The sequence below is a fragment of the Varanus komodoensis genome, unplaced genomic scaffold (genome assembly GCF_004798865.1).
Source record: "Varanus komodoensis strain SLA01 unplaced genomic scaffold, ASM479886v1 scaffold1, whole genome shotgun sequence".
NCBI lineage: Eukaryota > Metazoa > Chordata > Lepidosauria > Squamata > Varanidae > Varanus > Varanus komodoensis.
In genome coordinates, this window is record NW_025335268.1 from 10667081 (window position 1) to 10691237 (window position 24157).

Genomic DNA, 24157 nt, shown 5'->3' on the forward strand with positions numbered 1-24157 from the left:
GATTACAGAATATCAGATACACTTAGAACAGAAATCTTGGTTCAATGATTGATATGCTGTGCAATGCATACGGCAATACCAGTGTATCCTATGTTCAATCCGTTTCCCAACCATATTCTTGCCACTTCTGTATTTGGAAGGATGACATCCAGAAGTCTTTTTGGTGTTTACACAAAAGAGAAAAATTCTGCTGAACAGAAGGTTAGCTTCTGATGAAGACCTTAGTCCAGGTTAGAATGAAATTCCAGCCGCCAGTTTTGATGACCATTTTACTATGCCAAAAGTGGGATCCAATGAACAAGTAGCAAAGCCTCTTTGCCATTTTTCCTCTCTGTGCAACAACCTTGTCTCAGAGCAAAGAGAGTACAGTTTGTTCTTGACTTTAGTGTTGGAAACAGAAAGTTAACAAGCTTCAGTCAAGCTGCCATGGTTGAATGCTTGATTCATAATTGTTTTACCTCCATCCTTGAGGGCACATTTCCATATTACTTCCCTGTGGTTACATCAGCCTTATGAACCATTAGATGTACTCCCTCCACAAATATCATCAAAGCTCACTGGTCCAGCCTGAAAGTATTAAAAGTACTAGGGCCTTAGAGTCTGAAGAGCATAGGTTCCTCCAAGTCATCAATGCACATGGCAGCAACACTGGGTATTTGCACTTGTGCATAATGTAGATGCATCCAATTGTAGTCATTACACTTCAGGATGCAGGTGAAATTGCAACCCTGCTTCCAGACTTCTGGCATCCAATTGACCATCTGTAGCTAGGGTGGCAATCATGACGAAGATCTCCCACACCAGCATTTGGGGTGTGGCCTGGCTACACGATTGCCAGTCTGGCTGCTCATGGTCAATTGGATGCCAGAGCTCAGGAAAAGAGATGAACTCTCTCCTTTTCTTGGTGAATTCCTCATCATGACTGGGATGCTCAGTGGATGCATTTTATGGAGGCAAATAAAATGGAAGGGAGGAAGAACTAGATGTAAAGGCAATGCTATTTGGACAAAGTAGGGTCTGCATCAATCCTATTAACTCAATATCTGCCACTCACAATACTATTCTTTATACTACACTCTCACCACCCTGTTGTTTTCTTTATATTTGTGAACTTCATGCATCCATTTTTGGAGGCATCCTCACTGGCTGGACTCACATGATCTGACAGTCAACCCTGCATGGTTACCATGGTTTGTGGTTTTTAACCTCAGTGTGCCCAACCGATTATCAGGCTTGTGGTAGTAAGTCTCCTCCCTCCCACCATCTTCTCTCAGCCCTTCCAGTGATATGTCAGGAGACACTGTGGGCAGGAAGGAGTCCCTTGCTTCGATTGCTGCAATTGCCAGCCAAGTTTGGCTCCCTGCAGCTGTCAAGCCCTGACCTGAAGTGCAGTGGAGAGGACAAGGGAAGATGATTGGGCATTCTTGGCTCTGCTGCAGAGGGCACTGCTGGAGCAAGATTTGGGTGCCTGATCCATGCTCAGGCAGAAGGAGGTGGAAGCAGCTGAGGGCTTCCTTCTGTGAGTGTGGTACGCAATGGGATAATCGGCCGAGTGGTGCTGCTCCTTTCCATAGCACCACCCAGTAATTCCGCTCTTCCTACCCCAAATGAGGTCTATAGGGCAGCAGGCAGGCAGAGTGGGGCAGCTGTCAGTGGTGCTTGCTGGCTGTCTGCTTGGCAACAGCCATGCTTGCCTAATCGCTCTCTGGTTCTGGCCTTCATGCCGCAATGGGTTGCATTTTCCAGGCTTGGATGACTGTTGTTTCTGTTTATGGTTTCTAAAGACCAAACACACTGCACTGAAATGCCACAGTGGAATTCAGGTCACATAACAGACCAAACACACACACACCCCATGGCTTGCCATGGCTTGTCACGTTGTGCAAACCTCCTTCAGTGCTCCTGAATCCCGGCTCTTCAGGAGAGTTCAGATTTGGCCTGTTCTTGAGGAACCCTGTTCCACTTATCTTAAATCGGCCCAGTTTGGTTTGGGATTTGGCCAGGTCTGGAGCACACCTGTAGCAAACAGGTATGTACAAAATGAGGTAAACAACAAGCCTCTCTTCTTTGTCAAGTGGAACCGAGAAGCTGAAACATGACCCTGCTCCTCAAAGTCTAATATGAATGCATCTCTGGCCATAATTGGTAGCAGCTGAGCTCCCTTTCTTCGGGTTCAGTGAGCAGCAGGCTTACGGTATGTAACAGAAAACATCTGTGAACTGCAGATCTTGTTAAGTGACCCGTGGGCAGCCTTTCGCGTTTCTGATGTGACCGCATTCCGTACAGCATTTCGTGTTCACAGGCAAGCGCTTTTGTGCCCGAACACTCAGAGGAGGCAGAGCCTGGCAGCAGTAAGTGAAGGAAAGGCATTGTAACAAGAACTGATGGGAACACTCTTCCAGGCCAGCACAAAAATATTTTTAATGAAGAAACCTGTAAAATATCTCGTGCCTTTGAAAGTTGTTTGGAAACTACAGTTGGGACTCAGCTATATGAAGAATAACCTTCAGTTTTACATTCAAGTGGCTATTGAGATCTTTTTCAGAAGGCCTTCCCCATGAGCTTTCGATGTGAGACATTTATTGTGCACTTGGGATTCCTCAGTCAAGGTTGTTTATGAGCTCCTTAGGCAATGTTGTAATCCTCTGGTTTTGCATCTGATTTTAGAGCACTTTCCTGTTTTGTGTTGCTTAGAACGGCAAAAATGGGATATTATATTAAAATAAGCAAAATGGTACTGCTTCTCCTAGTGTGGTTCAGCTATTCTGCTGAAGCAATACTTCCCCTAGAGGTTATGGCATGGAAAAGCAGGAAACAAAGAGCTGTTCGTGTAGAGCTCAGATCTCAATGCTTTCAGAAAATTGAGAGTAAAAACAGTCAGTGATTGATGGGTGTATTCCACTGCTGTCAGAAGCGAAGCATGTAGATCCAGAGAAGGCCTTTACAGTGGAAGTGCTGCAAAACTACTTTATTTTTCCAGCCCTTTCAGAGTCAGTCATTGCTAGCTTGACAACTGTTTGTAAACAGCAGCTCTGTCTCCTTCCCATGCTCTGGAAATAGGGAAGAGACCAGCCTTTTTACTTCCCAAGCTCTGCTTCTGGTTCTTTCCATACTAATCCGCTCCACGGTTTACTTCCTGCATTCTTCATTTCACTACCTGATTTGGGGGTTGTAGGAATTGCTATTGCTGTTGTAAACATTCGGGAGTCTTCAGGACTTGCCAATCTGTTGCAATCATTCAGAAACCTGCCAGTAGACTTATCTTTGGCCCACTTTTGTTCTGTTGTGTGGCTGGGGCAGCAATCCTATATGCACTTAACAGGGAGCAAGCACTGTGGGAGGTAATTTGAAATAAACATGCAAAGGATTCTGCTGTGAGTTTTGCAAGACTGGGAAACCCAAGGGCTGACTCAGTTATATAGGCAGACCTGGTGACTAACCAGAGCACCAAAATTCTGGGGAGGTTCCTTCCCACCCTTCTCACAGGTAAGGTGTTCATTGTAACATCTCCTGAAGCCTTCCTCTTCCTCTAGTCGAACTTCCTCTGCTGGGGAATGGGGAACTACATGTAGATCAGTGAATGTGAATTAATTATCCCTTTGCAGCCTGTGAAAATTTTTAATTCACCCAGAGCAGCAAAAATCTTGAAGTCAGCGCTGCTTAAACTGGATCTTTTCCTTCCACCTATCCCTCTCACCCCACATCGGATCACTCATAAAATATCAAGCCCCAGTCAGCTCAGTTGCCTTGTAAACTTGATTCAATTAGAAAATATCACCAGGGAAGCATTAACACTTTTCAGCTTTGCTGAGAAGCTCAGATTGCAATTAGTTTTCCACTCTTCTTGTTTTTCTTTAGTAGCAGGGGATATCAAGACTGGCAGCCCCAGAAAATGAATGAGTTTCTATTCCTGCAGAACAGGTGAAACACGGCATGATGTTCTTTCTCATTCATATTTATAAGGCTGATCTTCATACAGGTGCATTTCCTGGGTGTCATAGGGCATGCTAGAGAAATATCTTCAATATATGGGAGTAAGTGCTTAGTTCCCTACACATTTAAAATTAATCTGGAGCTTGGGGATTCTCTACAGCTTCACAGAATGAGGTGTGGGTGGTATGCTTGAGCCGTAACTATGCTATAAATGTTATTTGTTTTATCCCAGCTCACGTCAGCTGAGGAGTGCTTGAAGATTGTTAGACATTTTCTGTCCAAACATCCATAGTTTGACCATCTTCTATTCAACAAAAAATGTAATATAAAATTGAGTCCCCAAGTATTCCTCACAGATCTGTACTTTCCAGGGTCCATCATGGAGAGAGACTGGCTAGTGAACCGTTTCCAGTCTGACAATCACAACAATAACAAAGCAATGGAAATGCAATCCTGTGGGAAGATATATGGATTGCTTTCAACAAAACCAGCTGCCTGGAGAGGTGGTGGGCTCTCCCACACTAGAGACATTCAAAAAGAAACTGGACAGCCATCTGAGTGGGATGGTGTAATGTGGTGTCCTGCAGGAGGTTGGACTCGATGGCTTTCATGGCCCCTTCCAACTCTACTATTCTATGAGTCTATGATTCCATGAAAATGTATGAGAACAAGAGTGTGTGTATTACTTGAAAAATTGGTAGACAGAGGCAGTGAGGTCTTTTGCTAGAGGTGAGATGAGAATGAGAACTAGCAATCACAACAGTGGTTGAAACAAACATGAAGAAGAACATATTTATTATTATGTTTATTAGAGTTATATCCTGCTTTTTTCTTACAAGGAACTCAAAGCAGCTTACATCATTTTACCCCTCACTTTTTAAAATCTTTTCCCTACAGTAACATCCCTGTGAGGTAGGTTGGGCTGCAAGTCTGTGACTGGCCCAAAGTCACCTTGTAGCTCCATGGCTGAGTGGGGACTAGAACCCAGATCTCCAGAGTCCCAGTTCCGTGCTCTTAAGCACTACACCACATTGGCTCTCATGGTGTGAATTATCTGCTTTTAAGCCTTCCTTAAGGATGCTGTTGGCCGCAGTAAGCTGTTGGTGCTGATGCAGCCCTTAGTTGCAAAGTGTTCTTCGGCCATTAGTGAGGCAAACGGTGGTGGCAGGTGCTGATGCCGAACTGCACAGAGCCAGGGAAGCATTCTGCTGAGGGAGCAGAAAGGAACACTCCATTGGTGCCCTGGGCCTCCTCGCCAGGGCGGCTGTCAGGCCCAGCTGACAGCCTTTACATCAGCTGTAGCCCGCTTGTAATTATTATCATTTTTATTATTGATTTCCCTGTCTTCTCTCTCTGGTGTGTTTCAGGACATGTTCAGCACAGCGATCTCTTGGCACTGTAGAGAATTAAATCCATCTTTCAGTTGCTCTCTGCCCAGTTCTGTCCTCCACGCTTGGCCTGTGCTGCGTCGCACTAGGAACACAACTGCACTTGAGAACAATCACCACCACAACCACCTCTACCCAAGGGCACATCCATGGCACAGGCCCTGCAAGATTTCCTTAAGCCATTTCATCTTCTTTTCCAGAGGAAATGGAAAAACAGACAGATGATGTGGCAAGAGATTATATCTGAAGGAACACTTTCCCACACTTGAAGAATACTGCCTGGTACTTCCATAATACCTTTTTAAATTCAAAGGATTAAAATTGGAAAGGAATGTATGACTCTTAGGCCTTATAGAAAAGGCCATTTTGCTACCAGTGGGCAACCTTGGCTATGAAAAAGATGGTTTGATACTTTGCTCAAATCTGTTAATGGTGAAATACTTTGCAGGCCTACTGGGAAATAAATCCCATGGAGTTGAGTGAGGCCTTCTTCCAGGGAGCTGAGTATCCTGGGTATATAGAGCAAGAACCAAATTCTATCCTGGAGAACTCTACTGAGGAAACATTCCAGTGTTGAGCAGGGCCAAGTCAAACAGGGTGTTGCCAAAATACCAGAAATCTCACCATACTGTAGTTCATAGTTCTTACTGCCATTAACTAAGCCTCACAGTTCAGGGCTTTTCTACTTGTGGCTTTTAACTTGCCACTTTATTGAGACTTCCTGCCTCTGGATTCTTTGCGTGACTAAAACCAGCTCCTTTACACTGTTTTTGTATGCTGGGGTTTCTTTCTCCACCTTTCTATATGTTCCATTACACAACCACTAGATGATGCTGTGGTATAGGGCAATCACATAAACCTACAATGGTTTTAGGCCACCATTCACTTATAATACAGACTTTCTTCAATCTGAAAAAAAAAAACAAACCCATAGAAATAGTTGCAAACCACAAGAGAGGCCCTGCAGGACAAAAGCAAAGCAACTGAGTAAAGTAACCACAAACTACTGTCAGTGACAAATCACAAGTATGTAAGAAATACCTTGTGTCAAAGGGGGTAGTGGCCATTCGGAATATCCCAGAGGGCCAGATTATCCTTGGCCTTGAAGACCTGTACCTTTGGTGTATAGGATTGTAGCCTAAATGATCCACTGACATACTGGTTGGGTTCACACATCAAAATGGGCAACCCTGTGTGGTTACCATGGTTCAGGCTTGTTCTAAACCCAAGAAGCCTGAATTGCCTATTCAAGGCCGAACCGCCACCTCTAAACATCCACCACAACCACAGCCAAAACACCTTTGCATTACAGCCATGGAAAATATGTGCTTGGCTGGAATCTCGTTTTTTAAAGCTTGTGTTTTAAATTGTGCTTATCTGAATGGTTAGGAGAAGCTGCTTGTGCCTGTAACAGCAGCTTGCTGTGTGATGCTTGCAGGTATGCACTTTAACTTCTGGGTCAAGCGAAGTTTCACCACTTTTGCTGATCAAGCTCCTGTTTGGCCACAAGAGTAGGTGAGGCTGGCAAGTTCAGTTGGTCAATGGCAAGCCTTCCCTAATGAAAAGGGGGTGGGGAGGAAGGAGGCATGTCTGCCTTTTGCTCTCTCCTGACCTTGCGTGGACCTGCCACACCAACAGGTAATTGTACCCATTTTATGCATAAAAATAATTCTCCTGAAATGCACAAGCCTGCTAATGACAAGTGGGAAAATCTTTCAGCTCGAACATCAGCAAGCTAGCACATTTCAGGAAAAGCCAGTGCAACAGTGGCGGTGCCGTTGCGTGTTGCTTTGATAAAAGGATGGGACATGTGACTGACCCTTCGGCTTTCTTCCCCCTGAACTCTTAACGTTGCAGTGCAGTGACTGTCTGAGGACAGAGGAGTGAAACCCCTTTTCTGTGATGATTAAAGAGCTGGCTCGCAGGCAGTGACGTCCGCGTGTGCTCGTTGGGCAGCAGAAGGCTGCTCTTCCTTTGTCTTCTGTCTGGGTGTATTCCAGGAAGCAGCAGGCAAGCAGAGTTTCAGAGGGCGAGTGGGAGTAGAGGAGCTAATGCTTTTCCAATGGTCTTTACGCACCCTGCTTTTATGCAAGCAAATAGTCCAGAGTGACCTAACTTTCAATTCAAAGGGGGAGCCAAGGGCAGCCTCCACTTGCAGTCAAGCTAAATACTTCTGTAATTAAAATCTTGTCACAAATGAGAATGTGCAACAACTCCAGAAAGGCCTGCGCAAAGGGTCTATGGCCTATGAGACAAATGTGAGGACTGAATCATTCACACAAACTCTGGAGATCCAGATTGCACACAGCCAACGGACCAGAGCAGATTATTGCCCTGCCTGCAAAGTATTTTCCATAGGTGCTCAGTTTCTGTAAGCAGAACCTACAGCCAAATATTACAGTGTGAAATGCTTAGTTCACATTATCTTTTCCAGATCACACTATACTGTTTGTCTGCTTTCCCCTTTCCAGCTTCCAATGTTCTGACATGTTACGATAGTTTGGGAGTTCTCCCCTTGTTTTTATCCTTTGGGGGGACATTGTTGCCAGCCTGGGGGTCTCCCCAAGGCTGCTGACCTGTGGAGGTGCTGTTTTCGTGATGGAGAATGAATTGACTGTTAGTATACAGGAGAGCTTGTGCTGCAGCTGGAGTATTAGTGGCAGCTGAAGCCTGACTTGCAACTAAACCTCAAAGGACGGCTTGGGTCAGCAAGGATAACAGACGTCTCTCCTCCAGTGTGGCGAGAGCTTGCCATTTCGGGAATCCTTGATGCAGGATTACCTTCTGGGGGCACCTCTAAGTAGGTCATGTTGAGCGGCTTGTCAGGAGATCTCCGAGAGCTGCCTAATGACATATGGATGGGGCCTTGCATGTAAAAGTGCCTTTTATTGTCCTTTGATGCTGCTGAAACGCTAAAGAAAATTGAATGCCCTCCACTAATCATTGAAGGTAACTAGAATATGTGCTTTTCATCAGATGCCAGCCTCTTGCACATTGCAGATTATGGACATTCATTCTATAGCAAATTTTGACTTGATTCAATGAGAGTTAATCAGTTAACTGGATGAGTTTTAATCAATTAATATAGTGAATATTTGCTTCAATTTGTATATGGGTGAAATCAAGTATAATGTTGTTATTCTAGTTATTTAGTAATAACTAACCAACATCCCTTTAATTTTGGTAGGTCTGCTCTAAGCCTGGAAGAATATCCAACCCAATATTTCTGAATCAAAAAGCATATTTCCTTGTTTTTAAACAATAAACACACATCATAGCTGGTCTCATCTTAGAAAAGACATTCCCTTCTGTAAGAGAGGTGGTTGGGATGGGGAAATGCCTCTTTTAAGATGTAGCTTCAAAAATCATTTGTATTAAAAATAATAAATTATTTTTCCCTCAAAAATTTGCACTCTGATTAATCATGGCATCTTGCTTATTGCAAAGATCAGTTAGTCTTCCGAGTCCCACAAAACCCTTTGTTGCTTTTGCTGCAGCAAACTAAGATGGCTGGATCCCCCCTGGAAACTATCTCTAGAATGCAGAGTAGAGAGAACTGTGGGGTAGCATTAAAAGTCAGGTAGGTAATGCTCTCTAGTACAGCCATCTGTAACTCGATGGCCTCCAGATGCGTAGGACTGCAACTGCTTGCTATGGCCAGCCGCGTTACTGAGGGCACCAGGTTGGGGAAGGCTGACATAAATAGCCTGCACACCCGCAGAAGAGTGGCATGCCCTCTGCAATACCCTTTTCCCCAAAGAAGCAGCTCTTGCCGTTTTCCTTTGTTTAGGTGAACAGCACAGCCTCAGATATAGATAAACCTCATAGGAGCATTCTCAGCATGCAGGCAGGGTCAGAGTGAAGGGTCAGGAGCTACCTTGCCACCAATGACCCCTCCTGTTTCTTTGCAAGCGATAAATAATACCACTTCACGCTGCAGATGCTGAGAAACATTTTGGAAATGTCAACAACATTTGCAGGAGTGTTTCTGAGATTCCCTGACAAAGGCTGGATAGATAGAAGGGCAAAGTATGATTATATTGTTAATTGTTGAATGTAAACAAGAGGCAGTCTAAAGAATGTGGCTAGCTACACAGCCTAATTGCCAGGCTGACTCATGTCATTATTTTGCCAGGATGATTGCTGTCAGCTCCGTAGAGGGAAGGCATCACCCCCAGCTTTGAAGAGGCAGTGAAAGCAGCTCCATGGCTGTGGCCCACAGTAGGAACAGTGGCCACATTTCAGCACATGCCACTGGGGTTTGGGACAACTGGCCATTAAATGGATCTTGCTAGAACCTGAAGGGCTTTTGGAGGCCAGCCATCTGGTACTGCCTGGCTGGAAAGTGGAATGTGCTGCCTGGGGAAAGGGTTGTTTGCAGCTCTTACAATCAACTGAATATTCTCCTTTCTCTTCTGATTTAGTGCAAGCAATTACTGGCCTGCACCACATCAGAAGACAAAAGAAAATATTAATTGCATAGTTATTAGCCCATGCTATTTGGGAGCCATCTGGGGTTTCCACAACCATGCTTTTGTGATGGGGCCTTCAATCGGGCAGGATGTTATCGGCCGTGCTGGTTAGGGATGATGGCAGTTGTGGTGCAACAGATCTAGAAGGTACCAGGTTGGAGGAGGCTGTAATGGACTAGAACTAGCAAAGGAGGTGTCGAAACAACTAGTCCCGATTGTTTCCACAACATTCATTGCTTCTTCTATCTGCCTCTCAACCCCTCCTTTTGGAAGTCATATAGAGATCCATCTATAGATTCTGATCTACCTTCTGACCACCTCTGGACTAGACTACTGCTACACGTCTGGCATGAGGGTGTCTTTATTTTTAAGCTTTTAACAGGGTTACTCTGACATGCTGAATGTATTTAGAATAATGCGGGCTCCACTATGCTGGCTCACCTAGTGCCCTCAACACGCTTCTTCCTCTGCCAGGCTCTCTCTTTCCTGATTGTGCTGAGCTTCTGACTACCCCTCCAGTCAGTTCCAGCTTGCCACCATCTCCACAATGCTTCAGAGAGCTAGTCACAGTGTCATTCCAGAGCATTGTGGGAAATAATAAAATCATGGTTTGTAGCCACATAGCAAAGGGAGCCAGGCTTCCCTGACAATGAGCACTGCCAAATGCAATCTGTCAAAGGACCGTGCTGTCTGTACAAAGGCGCTGGGTGCACAGCCTAGCTCTGACTTATGGTCATAATCTGGGCAAAAGCAGCCGCATGATAACTTTCCCATGTGCTGAACTTTCTACACATCCACCAAATCCATTTTCCAAAGGAACATATCAATTGGCTCTTCTTTTTCTTCCTCTTGAAGCCCTGTCCTCCACCATGTCGACCGTGAGAAGTTTAACCTCAGAGATGCTATCTCTGTTTATACAAATTAAAAAGAAGAACTTGGCTTTCTGAATATTGTTTATTTAGATCACTCTTCAGCCAGGTTGGCAATCTGAACAGAACTGATATTTCCTCCTTCTTAAAAACTGATGTGTATTGTATTCATTAAATGCTTCCTTTTTATTCCAGGGATTGAAGTTGCTCAGGGTTCTTTCTTTCTTGTAAGCCACAGTCTTCAGTTAAAAAAAACGGTGACCCAGCATGGATATTTGTACACTATCATAGGGTTCCCTAGATGCAAGTCACATGATTGCAATGCATTAGATGTGATAAATTAGACAGCCGATCATAGTCCAACAAAAGGGAAATGTGGATCTTCAGACATACTAGATGCTCACTTATATATACCTATTTAAACATAGATACCTCTTAAGAGAGCAGGTTTAGGAAAGCAAACCTGATACTGTGAATGAAGTTTTGGTGGGAATCCAACATGCATGGCCCATTCCTGAACAGGACCTTGGAATTTCCATTACCCAAGCAAATATCCAACAGTGCTTCCAGACCAACTGTGTCTAGCACTACTGATCAAAAGACATTATGCAAAGATTCAGTCTTTCCTTCCTTAATGGGGTTTCTGAAGTAAGAAAAAACGATGGAAGATACGGTGGGAAGATATGGGAGAATTATAGATGGAAGATAGATGCTCTAGGAAATTGCATGAATGAAATTGCACAATAAAAGGCTTGTCCAGAAGTATTCCTACTTAAAATCAGGGAAGGCTGATAACATTTGGGACATTCTTTCTTTAATTTGGCAGGTAATGGCTCCTTATATATCTATCACATCTCCTAAACTCTGGTCTGTTATTAGTTACCATGAAGGCTCAGCTGATGGACTCACTTCTTTTCTTCCCCTTTGAGATGGAAAAGTTTCATTTAAAAATAGCATGTGCAAAGCTGTAGTTAAGCTCTCATACTGCTTTCCTCATATCACCAGAGGAAGCTGTTATGGTAGATCTCCTTGGTGCAGGTGCAAATTTAAAATGCTGATGCTTTTTCTTCCATTGCTGTGTCTCCTGTCCTTGGACGATTGCTGGCTCTCTTAGTCATCGAAACCCAAACAATCAGGGATCCTGCCAAAATTCCAACTGCTACTGCCACTATTACTGCCCAGTAAGGCACTGTGACTCCACTGCTCTGTGCCCCTGTTCCTGAGTCCTGCTTTTCACTGTTTCTTGATGTGAAAATAAAGGGCCATTCCTGCAACGGTAAGAGATGATTTACAGAATAAATATAAGATACATTTAGCCTGCATTTACTTTGAATGACTTCCTACCCTGCAAGTGTAGAAGCAATAAAACAGGTGAAAGACTCTCCTCCCCATTGATATTGGATTCCCTTTCATTTTCTCTATTGCCACACTGCTCTTGCTCTCTCCTTTTTCTGCAACCCCATTCCTTCTGTCGATTGTTCACACAATCAAAAAGCCTATATTGGCATGGGCAGGCAATTTGAGTATTAATTCTGCAACTACAGCTTGTTGTCTCATCCAGACCCAGCACGAGTGGGTTACTGGCATGGTTAACAAACCACCCACAGCCCTAAAGTGAGCCATGGTCTCTTAACTATTCCAGCAACCCACCCTTACCATCTCTGGACAACACAGGAAGCCACAGTTGTGACTTGAATAGTCAAAAGCTACCCAGCATGCACTGCAGCCCAGCATGTCTTAAGTAAGCTCTGGTAGGCGAAAGGGATTGTGCAAAGCTGACCTCTCCCACTCTAGGTTCGTTTGCAAGTTTGCCACAGAGTGGGGGGTTTTGGATAGTCAAGGCATGGCAGACAAGTGCCACAGCTTATCATGTTGTGCAAATCCTGTGAGGGTGGCTTAGGTGAAGGTTAAATCATTCCTGGATAGCCCTGAAGCAGCCCAGTTGGTTAACCCTTGCCTAAGACACCCTTGCCAGGTTCACCCACCACAATAGGCCATGGCTATTCCAAAGGGCCACTGGTATGCGCTGCAACTTACTATAGTTCAAATAAGTCCTGATGGGCTTTGGGGAGAGTGCAAATCTAGTCTCTCCCTTTCTCCTTGCCCAGTGGAATCCTTAAGGAGGGACAAATTGCTCTTGCCAAATGTTTGAGCTTAATGCTTGCAGAGGGCTTTTGAAATAGACCAAAGGGCGCATGTAGCTCTAGGGCCACAGACCTCACACCCCTGCAATAAAATATTATTATTCTATTTGGTACAAGAAACATATTCATTATCCCTCTTAACAGTTTCATAAGCCAGATTTTGTGGGGGTTTTTTGCTTGAGGTCTTTGATTTGCCCTCTGCTGAATCAGCACTGCTTTTAGCACATTCATTTTAAACCTCCAACTGGGAGTAGGCAATTCTAATAAACTTTGGTGAAATGAAGCATTCTTTTTCATGAAAAAAATGAAGTGTTTAGGGACTGAATCCAGGTTAATAGATTTTTCCCAAGTCAGACTTTCCCAACTTTGTGCCCTCCAGATGTTTCGGAATTCAGTTTTCAGGAGCCCCCGCCAGCATGCTCAAGCTTGGGAAGGATACAGATTTTTTTAAAAAATCCTGGTAGTGCCAAGAGCTCTGTTCTTTACCCGTCTTACAAACTGTGGCTTTCACCTAGCAGGCCTGATTTGTGTTATTTGCAAGCAAAAATGCATAACTTCTTTCCTCACCTAGCTCCGTGAGTGCCAGCCTCCCACTGACACCCCTGCCCCACTTTGCACCCCCCCCCTTCTGTCTTCTACTTCTTGAGAAGCGCCACCATTGGCTCCTCCATTGGGACTGGTGCACCTGTGGTTTCCAAAAAACTATGCCACACATGCTCTTCTTGCTGTCCAGTTTTATGTGGGCACCCACATTATTTTCATGCTGCATAAACCCATGAAGGGATATCATTAAGAGGTTAAGCGTTTATTTCAGGGTGGAGAAGGAAATGTAGCAAAAGTAAGAATAACCCATTATTACAGGGTGATCCCATCTCTCCACTGCTGCCCCAACTGTGACTACCAGAATTAGTTCCCTTTTTGGTTGTTGCTATCTTCTCCACAGGCATCCTTGCTTCTTCCATTGTATCAATATTTTCCTCAAAACCCATTTCAGCAGTTTGTTCCTACAATGTACTGCATTATCCAGACTCTAACTGCTATTTGCTCCATCAGGAAAAAGCTGCAGCTGCATGCCAGGGCTTCTTTACATGGGTGTGCTTTGGTGAGTGTGGGAGGGTTAACCTGCTGCTTTACTGAGGCTTCATCTCCCATTTTCATTGCAAGAGGAAAAATGCACTCTTTACATGGTCTCCTGCACTCTTTACAGGGTCTCCTACAGTGGTTTGTATTTCGATATAGCCTTTCTATAGAGTCAGTTAACCCATCACAAAGTGCACTCTGGTATAGCCACTTTTCACAACTTGGCTTTTGTTGCAGGCTTTCCTTGCTGTTAAAAACAAAACAAAACCCTGGCTGGAATGCATGGGGGAGGCCCGGAGGACAATGAAGTTATGGAAAGGTCCTGCAACCTCCTGTGAGGAGTGAGGGATCACGAAGGCACAGAGAAGGCCTTGTTCAGAGGATCCCTTCCCTGATGGGGGGTGAGCAGTGCCTTAAGGGGGATGGGAATGGGGAGGATATTCCCTGGAAAAATGCTCCCTCTCTCCATCTCTCTGTGGGAGAGGAGGGTAAGGGTTAACTCCCTGTCCCAGTTCAACCACTCCCTACACCCCCTTAGTTGCTTAACAAAATAGGTTTGTTGAAGAAATGGGAGATTTGATCATGGTAGCTCATCAAGCCAAAGCTGCTCTTCCACATAACAATTGCCAGTTAAGGGTGTGATTTCTGACTGCGGAGCAAAGAGAGAATATCCCTCTTCCGGCTGCCACTGCCACCACCTTGACTTGGCTTGGTCTCCCCTATTTATTTGAATAGGGCTATCGAAGTTGTCTAACCATGGAGGCCACGTAGTATAATCAGAGGCAGGCTGTCTCTGAATCACAGTAGGAGAACGCGCTTTGACCCATGTCCTGATTGTGGGCCTGCCAGGGACCTCTGGTTGGCCACTGTGGGAAACAGGCTATTGGGCTAGCTTGGCCTTTGGTCTGATGCCACACGGGTCATCTTAACTTCTATCCTCCTCTTCCTCCTCCTCATTTCCATACTGCCCCATGGCTGATGCTTCTGGGCAGTTTACAAAAGATGGGATTAGGATGTTGTTGCAGAACTTTGCTACTTACTGAGTTTGGACACTTGAGTTTCAGCCTGTCATGTGTGAAGTTGTTGTATGACTGCTTATGTCCAACTGGCTCCAGCTGCAAGCAAGAGAAGCAAATGTTTTACCACTGACACTTAATTCTATAATCTTCATGTGACTTCATCTGCCAGAACACACAGTCCCATCGCATGACGCTGCTCTATATTGCAGCACTCCATGATTATACCTACTATATTATTGTAGCACTCTATTTATAGACTACTATATTTATATAATCATGGCTTGGAAAACGCTGCTTCCTTTTACAGATACAGATTTTATTTAAAGGTCATGAAAAGCAGGCTATGAAAAGCCTGCAGGAATGAAATTCACATCTTATCTTCCAAGGCCCCAAACCAACACAGGGCCAGAATATATGGCAGTTGACTTGGTCATTTTCTCTGTGACTGGAGAAGAAACTTATGCAGGTGGAGCCTGGGGAAGAAATTAGGCACATGCAACTTGATCCATGTTTCGCTTGGATTTACTTCCAAGTAAACATGCCTAGAAATGCAGGGTTAGTACTAGCTTCCCGGAGCTAGCCAGAATCACAGAAATGGGCTGGCTGCGATCCAGACAGTGATTCAGCATCACCCCTTGGCCTGTGTGCAAGTTATGAGGTTTGGAGGACAGCCCCTTCTCTAAAACAGGGGAACAGTGTAAAGGAGGAATTAAAGCAACTGTGCCAGCTGGCAGTACTGCCAGTTTTGTTAACCCTTATTATAGGATGCAGGTCTAGCTGCCTGAGTGCAGCCCCTGAAAGAAAACAACCAGTACTTTAGGCACATGGGGAGCACAAGTAGCAGCGCCCATAGAGAGGCTGCCTGCAGGAGGTAGTTCTCAGAAGGCACCCACTGAGGATGGGGTGCCCAAAGGCTCTTGAAAAGCCAGACCTGGCACCTATTAAAGCCGAATGCGCCAGGCCTCTGCTTGGACGGGGCTGTGAGAAGCTCTATGGTAAAGTCATGTTTCGCCCTTCCTCCTCCATGTTGGTCTACCTAGTCAACCCCTCATGTGAGGTAGCTGGAAGCCCCTGTTTTGGCCTGTTAGACATGGGGAGGTGGAAGAGGAAATGTGCCCTCCTTCATAAAGCAAACATTCCTACCTCTGATTTAGGCAACATCGTATTCTTAATTTGGATTTTATTTGGTCAGGTTGCTAAGAAGTTCAGTTACTATTCTTGTTAATTTTAATTATTCTTGTTATTTCATTTGTGATTGTACACACACACACACACACACACGAATGAAGTTTTGCTGGGACTTTAAAACTTAGGAGTGGGCTATTAAATAGATGCAGAAACATCATTTACATTGTTGATACAGAACTTCACAAGCGGTCCACACAATAACATCTTGCATTTGTCATCCTTTTTACTGGTTAAATAAAAGATGCTACAGAGCAGATGCCTGCACCCATAGCTTTTGCATAGCACTAGGATCCATGTCTGGAAGGAGCCTTAGCGCTTGCTTTCAAAAAGAAAAAACCCCTCTTGATTTCAAATGCCCACCAGTCTTCAAGTTTTGCTTGAAGACTGCATATGTCATGACCTGCTCATGAGAAAGAAGTTATCACCTTCTCTACCTGACATGTATAAACTGACACGGCCATTTCTGTTTTCTTTGCAGGAGAATTAGAGCATTCACAAAAGTGCTTTTGCTTTTTGCCCAGGAGGTTTCCTCTGTTTTGCTCTATGTTCCCATATGTTCAGAAACTCCACACAAGGTGGTGCTGGGCTATAGAGCGGAATGATGAAAGAGCAATAGCTTTCTGAAGTTAATAATGGTGCCATCTAGGAAAATACCAGACTTTCCTTTCTCTCTAAAACAACAAAAAAGGGCTGGAAAATGGTAGAAAAACCTGGGAGAGGCTCCAATGGATGGCAATGTTGTGAAAAGGCCCCTCAAACTTCCAAGAGTGAAGGATCATAAGCTCACAATACGTGCCTTGGATAAAGAAGTGTAATATGTTCAACTACACAGAACTGAGGCCAAGTCAGTTGACTTACACATTCTCTTAGCCTTCTTTTTCTTACTCTCGCCCTATTCTTTGGAGCTCCCTCCCCCTCCCTCCCCGGAGCACCTGCCGCGCTGTGCCGCCACCGCTGCCGCCGGACCTGAGGCGCACTGCCGGGCCGGGGGCCAGCCGACGCTGCTTCCGCGGCCACCCCTGGGCCACCCCGGGCACGGAGGATGCCAGGGCCGCCGTTGACGACAGTGCGGAGGAGGGCACCACCATCTCACCGTCGGATGGGTTTCTGCGCCCCTCTCTGCTCCCCCCCTGCCAGCGTCGGTGAGAGCAACACCGGATTGGGGCGGGGCGTGCGGGCGGGTGCCGGCTTAACCTGCCGGACGTGACCTGGGGCTGGCGGTGCCGCCATTTGTGGCCGTTCGTGGCCGTGCGGGGCTGGGCTGGTGGGGGGCTAGGTCGGTGGGTGGAATTTTGTATTGGGGGGGTAGATGGGGAGTTTTTTTACTGTTTTAAAGTTTTATTGTATTTTAATTTGTTTTTATGGAGTCGTTCCTGGCCATGTCGATGGTTGAGTTTCCTGGGGAGCACATGGGCGCTGCCATTGGGGTGGTGGGGGTTTAACATGTCTGCGTAGAAGAAGGAAGGACAGATGGCTGACACCTGTCCCTCCTTCTGATTCTGCCCCCAGCCAGAAGGTTCCAGGTAGTCTTGTCAACCGTCCCTCGGGCCTGACGGTGCTGCTGCTTAATGCCAGGTCGGTCCACAATAAATCTTCCCTCATCCATGACTTGATTGTGGTTGAGGGGGCCGACCTGGCTTGCATAACGGAGACCTGGGCGGGAGAGGGGGGGATGTCGCCCTCTCTCAAATGTGCCCGCCCAGGTATCTGGTTCAGCACTGTCCACGCCCGGAGAGGAGGGGAGGGGGGTTGCTTTGGTTTACTGAGCCTCCACCTCCCTCACGGGTCTTCCAGTCCCTTCGAGACCAGGGCTGGAGTGCCTCTACTTGGTGTTGGGCGATCGAGACAGATTGGGGATTCTGTTGGTGTACCGTGCACCCTTCTGCCCAACAGTCTCCCTGCCTGAGCTGACGGAGATAGTCTCGGACCTGGTGTTGAGGACCCCCAGGATGTTGGTCCTGGGAGACTTCAATCTCCATGCCGAGACTGGTCTGACCGGGGCGGCTCAGGACTTCATGGCCTCCATGACAGCCATGGGGCTGTCTCAACATGTCACAGGCCCGACCCATGAACATGGACACACTCTGGACCTGGTTTTCTCGACGGGGCAGGAAGAGGTGGTCTGAGGGTGAGGAATTTATGTCTGACACCCTTGTCATGGTCAGATCACTTCCTCGTGAGGTTTGTGCTTGAGAGCAGCTTCTCCCTCTGTAAGGGTGCAGACCCGATTGTGTGGGTCCGCCCACGGAGCCGGATGGATCCGGACAGATTCCTGAAGGCCCTGGGGGAGTTTCCGGCTGACAAGACTGGTGCTCCTGTCGAGGCTCTGGTCGAACTATGGAACAGGGAGATGACTAGGGCTGATGACACAATCGCTCCTAAGCATCCTCTCCCGCCAGGCAGAGCCCACTCTTCCCCTTGGTATACATCTGAATTGCGGGCGATGAAGCAGGCCGGGAGACGTCTAGAGCGTAGGTGGAGGAGATCACGGGATGAATCTGACCGAACACACTTAAGAGCCCATTATTGAGCCTATGCTGTGGCAGTGAGGGCGGCGAAAAAGAAATTCATTTCCGTTCCCATTGCCTCCTCAAAATGCCATCAGGCGGAGCTTTTTTGAGTGGTACAAGGCCTGGTCGGCCCTGGCCCTAAGAAAGATCTGGTTCCACCCTCAAAGGCCCGATGTGATGACTTTGCCAAGCATTTCAGGGAGAAAATTGCTCAGATTCATCATGAGCTAGACTCTACTAGTGATTCAGAGGCTTCTGGGGAGATACCAATGTCGCCGTCTGGTCCAAAATTAATGGATGAGTTTCACTCACTGCGGCCTGATGATGTGGACAAGGTGCTTGGACAAGTACGTCTCACCACTTGCCTATTGGACCCTTGCCCGTCTGGGTTAATAAACAACGCCAAGCACGGGATTGGGACCTGGATCTTGGAAGTGGTTAACACTTCTCTGAGGGAGGGTTGGGTACCTGCCCCTTTAAAGGAGGTAGTAGTCCGAGCGGTCCTGAAGAAAGCGTCACTGGATCCAGAGATGGCCACTAATTATAGACCAGTGGCCAACATCCCGTTTCTGGGCAAGGTGTTGGAGCGGGTGGTGGCGGGACAACTCCAAGCTCTCTTGGATGAAACTGATTATCTGGACCCATTTCAGTCCGGCTTCAGACCCAGGTACGGTACTGAATCTGCCTTGGTCACCCTGTACGATGACCTGTGCAGGGAGAAGGACAGGGGGAGTGCGTCCCTGTTGGTTCTTCTGGACCTCTCAGCGGCTTGCGATACCATTGACCATGGTATCCTTCTGGATAGGCTAGCGGGATTGGGGGTCAGAAGCACTGCTTTGCAGTGGTTCCGCTATCTCAATGGCCGATTCCAGAAGGTGGTGCTGGGGGACTATGGCTCTGCACCGTGGCAGTTATGCCAGGGAGTTCTGCAGGGGTCCATTTTGTCCCCCTTGCTATTCAACATCTACATGAAACCTCTGGGAGAGGTCATCAGGAGGTGTGGGCTGTGGAATCATCAGTACGCTGATGATACCCAGCTCTACCTCTCGTTTTCCACCAATCCAGGTGAGGCAGTGGCTGTACTGAACCGGTGCCTGGCCAAGGTAATGGGCTGGATGAGGGCCAATAAACTGAAGCTCAATCCAGACAAGATGGAGGTCCTGTTGGTTGGCGGATCGGGCTTCAGGGAGGGGGAATTGAACCTAGTCCTGAATGGGGTTGCACTCCCTCTTAGGGACAAGGTCCGCAGCTTGGGAGTGCTCCTCGACCCAGAGCTTTCACTGGAAGCTCAGGTGATAGCGGTGGCGAGGAGCGCTTTCTTTCAGCTTCGGCTGATCCATCAGCTGCGCCCCTACCTGGAGTACGACTGCCTCGTGACAGTGACACACACGTTGGTGACTTTCCAACTTGACTTCTGTAACGCGCTCTACGTGGGGCTACCCTTGAAGATGGTCCAGATACTTCAATTGGTGCAAAATAGAGCTGCCAGGCTGCTGACGGGGACTGGGCGTTATGTTCACATGACTCCAGTCCTCCATCAGCTTCACTGGCTTCCCATTGAAGTCCAGGCCCAATTCAAGGTGTTTGTGATGACCTATAAAGCCCTAAACGGCTTGGGTCCTGGTTACCTGAAGGAGCGCTTATGTCCATCTATGGAATGCGCTCCCCAGAAAGGTCCGCCTGGCGCTGTCGTTATTTGTTTTTCGGCGCCAGGCGAAGACTTTTCATTCAAATGTCATTTTAATTGTTAATAGTATTTATTCATTTTATTCTTTGGCCAGAGCAACTTAATGTATACTGTTAATTTATATTATTCTATGGAAGTTTATTTATGGATGTGAGCCGCCCCGAGGCTTCGGTGAATGGGGTGGCATAGAAGTCTCTTAAATAAATATTCCGTCATTCCTCTTGTAATGATGACAGACCACGAGTCGAGGCACATCAACGAGCCCAAGACTAGTTGATGCTTTCTTCAGTAACCTGGGATTTAAGTTCCAGAGTGCAACAGAAGTGTCTCAGTTCCCAGTGTCCCCATCTAGGCCTGGGAAAGACTCCTTTCTGAAATACTGGAAAATCTTTTCCAGTCACAGTAGAGACAAAACAGAGCAAGATGACATCATACTGGTCTAACTTAGCATGGGACAACTTCCTAAACTTGACTTCCTGGTATCATACTAGTTCTCATCTTTATGCAGAACATAGCCAAACAAGACAAGTTGGCATGCACCTTGTGTTTCTGACTCAGAGGATTTCCGCACACACAAGCGTCCCAGGAGGGAAGACGTGATATGTCGACAGGGAACAGAACAACTTGAAAAATCCTGGGAAGGCCAGAAAAGTGGCTGGCTAGAGCAGCTGAGAATGCGCTGAATTGGCATACTCCCCCTGCAACTTTTGCTGGCAGAGGGATGGCAAGAACTCCTCCGGAGACTTCAGCATTGCCTGACCCTGAAAAACCTTGGGAGAGAGGGCAGAAAAGAACAAAACAAAAAACAAAAAAAAACCTCCCACTGCTCTCATTCCTTTACTCCAGCAAGAAGAAATTCCCCACTTGTCTAGGAAAAGGCTGCTTGAATCCACTAGTAAGAAAGAGATAAAAAGGACTCCAAAACAGGCAGAAATCAGCACAACTTTTCTGACCCACAAACATAATTGTGGGAGCTTGCTAGCTGCAAGACAATTGAAAACTATGGGTTTGTAATTCTCACATTTGATTGGAAAACACATTCAATTTATGGTATCATGACTTCCTCAAAAAGCAAATAAAATAATCTCTGATTCACAGATGGGTCATAGTTCCTTGCATTTTAAAAACCATTGTTTTGTCCTCCCTATTCCCCACCCTTCAATGGTGAATCCTTCTGCAAAATATTGACATATTAAACTATTCTTAAGGGGAGGACTACAAACCTGTGCCCTGAATCTTAGTAATATCCTTGTTCATTACCAATGCATTTTGGCTGCAGTCCTAAACTCTCTTACTGTGTTGTGAATTACATTGAATTAAATACGACTTACTTCTGAGTAGACATATCTGGGATTGTGCAGTTCCTTTTCATTTATTATATAACATGGCATGCTGCCTTTGAAATGTAAATGAAGGCATCTTACACAGTAAGGAAAACTACAGTATCAAAAATGTAGAGGTAACATATGCCATCAAATAATTGCTTCCAAAGATTCATATCACAAACTCCTAACAACTACATTAGGCAAAATGTCTTTGATGATCCTACTCAAAATCCTGCTAGAAATGATTTAATGCACTTCTTTTAGGATGGGGCCAAATACAGGAAGCCTAAATCCACTCTGGTTGTTCCGATGGTGTGACAGCAACTGAAACAGGGCCTTCTCATAAGATCTTGGAGGGCAGAAGGGGTCCAATGAGGGACACATTCCTTAAGACATAGGTCAGTAATTAAATTGGCTGATGCCTGTAGAGGGCCTTCCATCCTATTTTATAGAAGCCAGTCCTCTGTTCTGAAGGTGCCCTCTGTTTGGAAGTGCTCCTTATTGCATGTCAGGTTGAAAGATAAAAAAACCATCTGCAGGAAGAGTTAGGCCTCAGAATGACCACTAACAGAAGACTGAACAATGCAAACAGGTCACCTAGTTACAGTCTTCCACACTATTGTGTATTTTAATAAGTATTTTAATTCTCATTCCTAAATTTGCATCTCTATATAAAATTAATGCACACATATTTCATGTAAATTGGTGCCATCTTCTGTTTTCCTTTTTTCCTAGTCCCTTAGCTGTTGGACCAGTCAAATTCCAAGCATAGGTTAAGAAAGCCACTTATTTAGCCTCCCACAATACAGATCTAAAGCTGAACTCATCCCAGCAGGAATGCCATGCCTTTACTCTGATATTGTCATTATGACCATCACCTGCTGATCTGCTCCCTAATTTAAAATGATAGCAGTGTACTAACCATTCTAAATTAAAACCAGAGGGTACCGTTTGCCAGCTGGCAGCTAGGTGTTAGCTCTGCTCTAAGATGCTTCTGTTCTAAGGCATCACTGGAAGACACCACCTTTATGGCATCTCTAACGGCCCTCCAGCCACTGCATTTTGCAGCCCAGGAGCAGGTAAGGAGAAAGGGTGCCCCTTTGGAAACCTGACTCATCTACATAACTCCACCTCCTAATAAGTGCAGTTATTTTGGAGAATTGGGGAGGGACACCAGAGGGATATTCTCTGACATGTAGCAGCTTTGCATTACTGGCAGCTGTTGCAGAATTCCAAAAATAACTGCCATGAAAACCTCCCAAGAAAGGAGCTGGACTAGGAACAGGACAGAGCACAGTGGCAATCGCAAAGTTGTGATAATAAGTTGCACGATTTCTATGCATTTATTACTTTGTTTTGTCTTGTTTTGTTGTTGTACAAAACATTAGGCTTCTGATGTTGCTATAGATCAGCCTTCCCCAGCCTAGTTCTCTCCAGATGCTTCAGACACTCAGGGTTCATTCATTCCATTGGCCATGTAGCTGCCCTTCCCCCATAGCTTGGGTGTTGGGCATCTTTTACTGCTACAGGACATTTTGGAGGGCTTTCATTCATGGGGTGGCTGTTAAGTTGGAGAGGACTTGATGGCACTCAACAACAAGAAATTAGTGCTACCCATAGGATTCTTCAAGGAGCCAGTGTGGTATACTGAATTTATCTTTTAAAGGTTCAAAATGGAATAGTCTTGGTCTTGTTTCACCTCCACTGTGGTACGGTCCCACTGGACATGGCTTGGGGCTGGACCAAGGCAGCTCGCGACCCCATACGAAGGGTATGGCACTTCCTTTGCCCCACTGGTCCACATACAGAAGCCAAATAAACCAGCAGTGGTGGTTCTGGTGCTGTTCTGCCTTTCTGGGTGTATCTTGGAGCACATGGAGATCTGCACAAGCTACTATGACTTGTTTCCCGAAAAGAATATGGTTATGTATTGTTCCCAATAAAAAGAAAGCTGTTTTATCATCCTATTTGCTGAGTGCTAACCTGAAAGAAAAACCTATTGAAGCATTGGAGCTTAAGTGAGAGTTCCAATATTGCTGGAACCCACAGGTAAATCCAAAATGGCCTAGCTTGGAAAATATAGGGACGTGGTCTAAGCAAATTATGGCTTTATTACATAAGCTTTAGAATATAAGAAGTACTTATACTACCAAACTATTTCATGCTTTCTCACCAACTAGAGTCCAAATATAGATAGCTGGAACTGTTCTAGATTATAGCTGGCTAGGAAATCACAGAGCAGGCTCCTAAATTTCTGTAATCTACTTAGAGAGTCCTTGGACTAGTTTAATGAAGAATATAAGTTGAATGAATGAATGACTGCTATACTACCTCAATCAACTAATGCCTTCCTGCCAGAAATTTCAGCCTTCCAAGGCACCTGTGAACATTATACTGCAAGGTTTGTGTGACGCCTTGTAACAAATTATATAGGAAGTTGGCCCTTCTTGTTGTCACATTATATATGTGAAGTGTTTCATCTAAGCCAAACATTAGAACTGAGACTCTTTTCAAATAGAAGAGTTCTTGAACTTTTAAACTG

The 24157-nt window shown here is 45.7% G+C and overlaps 1 protein-coding gene across 1 annotated transcript in view; it reads right to left on the reverse strand.

Annotated features, from left to right (window-relative positions):
- Positions 1-10664: 10664 nt before the first annotated feature.
- Positions 10665-24157, reverse strand: part of PLB1 (phospholipase B1) — a 129020-nt gene continuing 115527 nt past the window's right edge. The window contains exons 57-58 of the mRNA XM_044439530.1: positions 14927-15001; positions 10665-11930 (exon numbers count right to left, since the gene is read on the reverse strand). Coding sequence (XP_044295465.1) covers positions 11709-11930; positions 14927-15001 — 297 coding nt within the window. The 3' untranslated portion in view covers positions 10665-11708. The remainder of the gene's footprint in view (positions 11931-14926; positions 15002-24157) is intronic.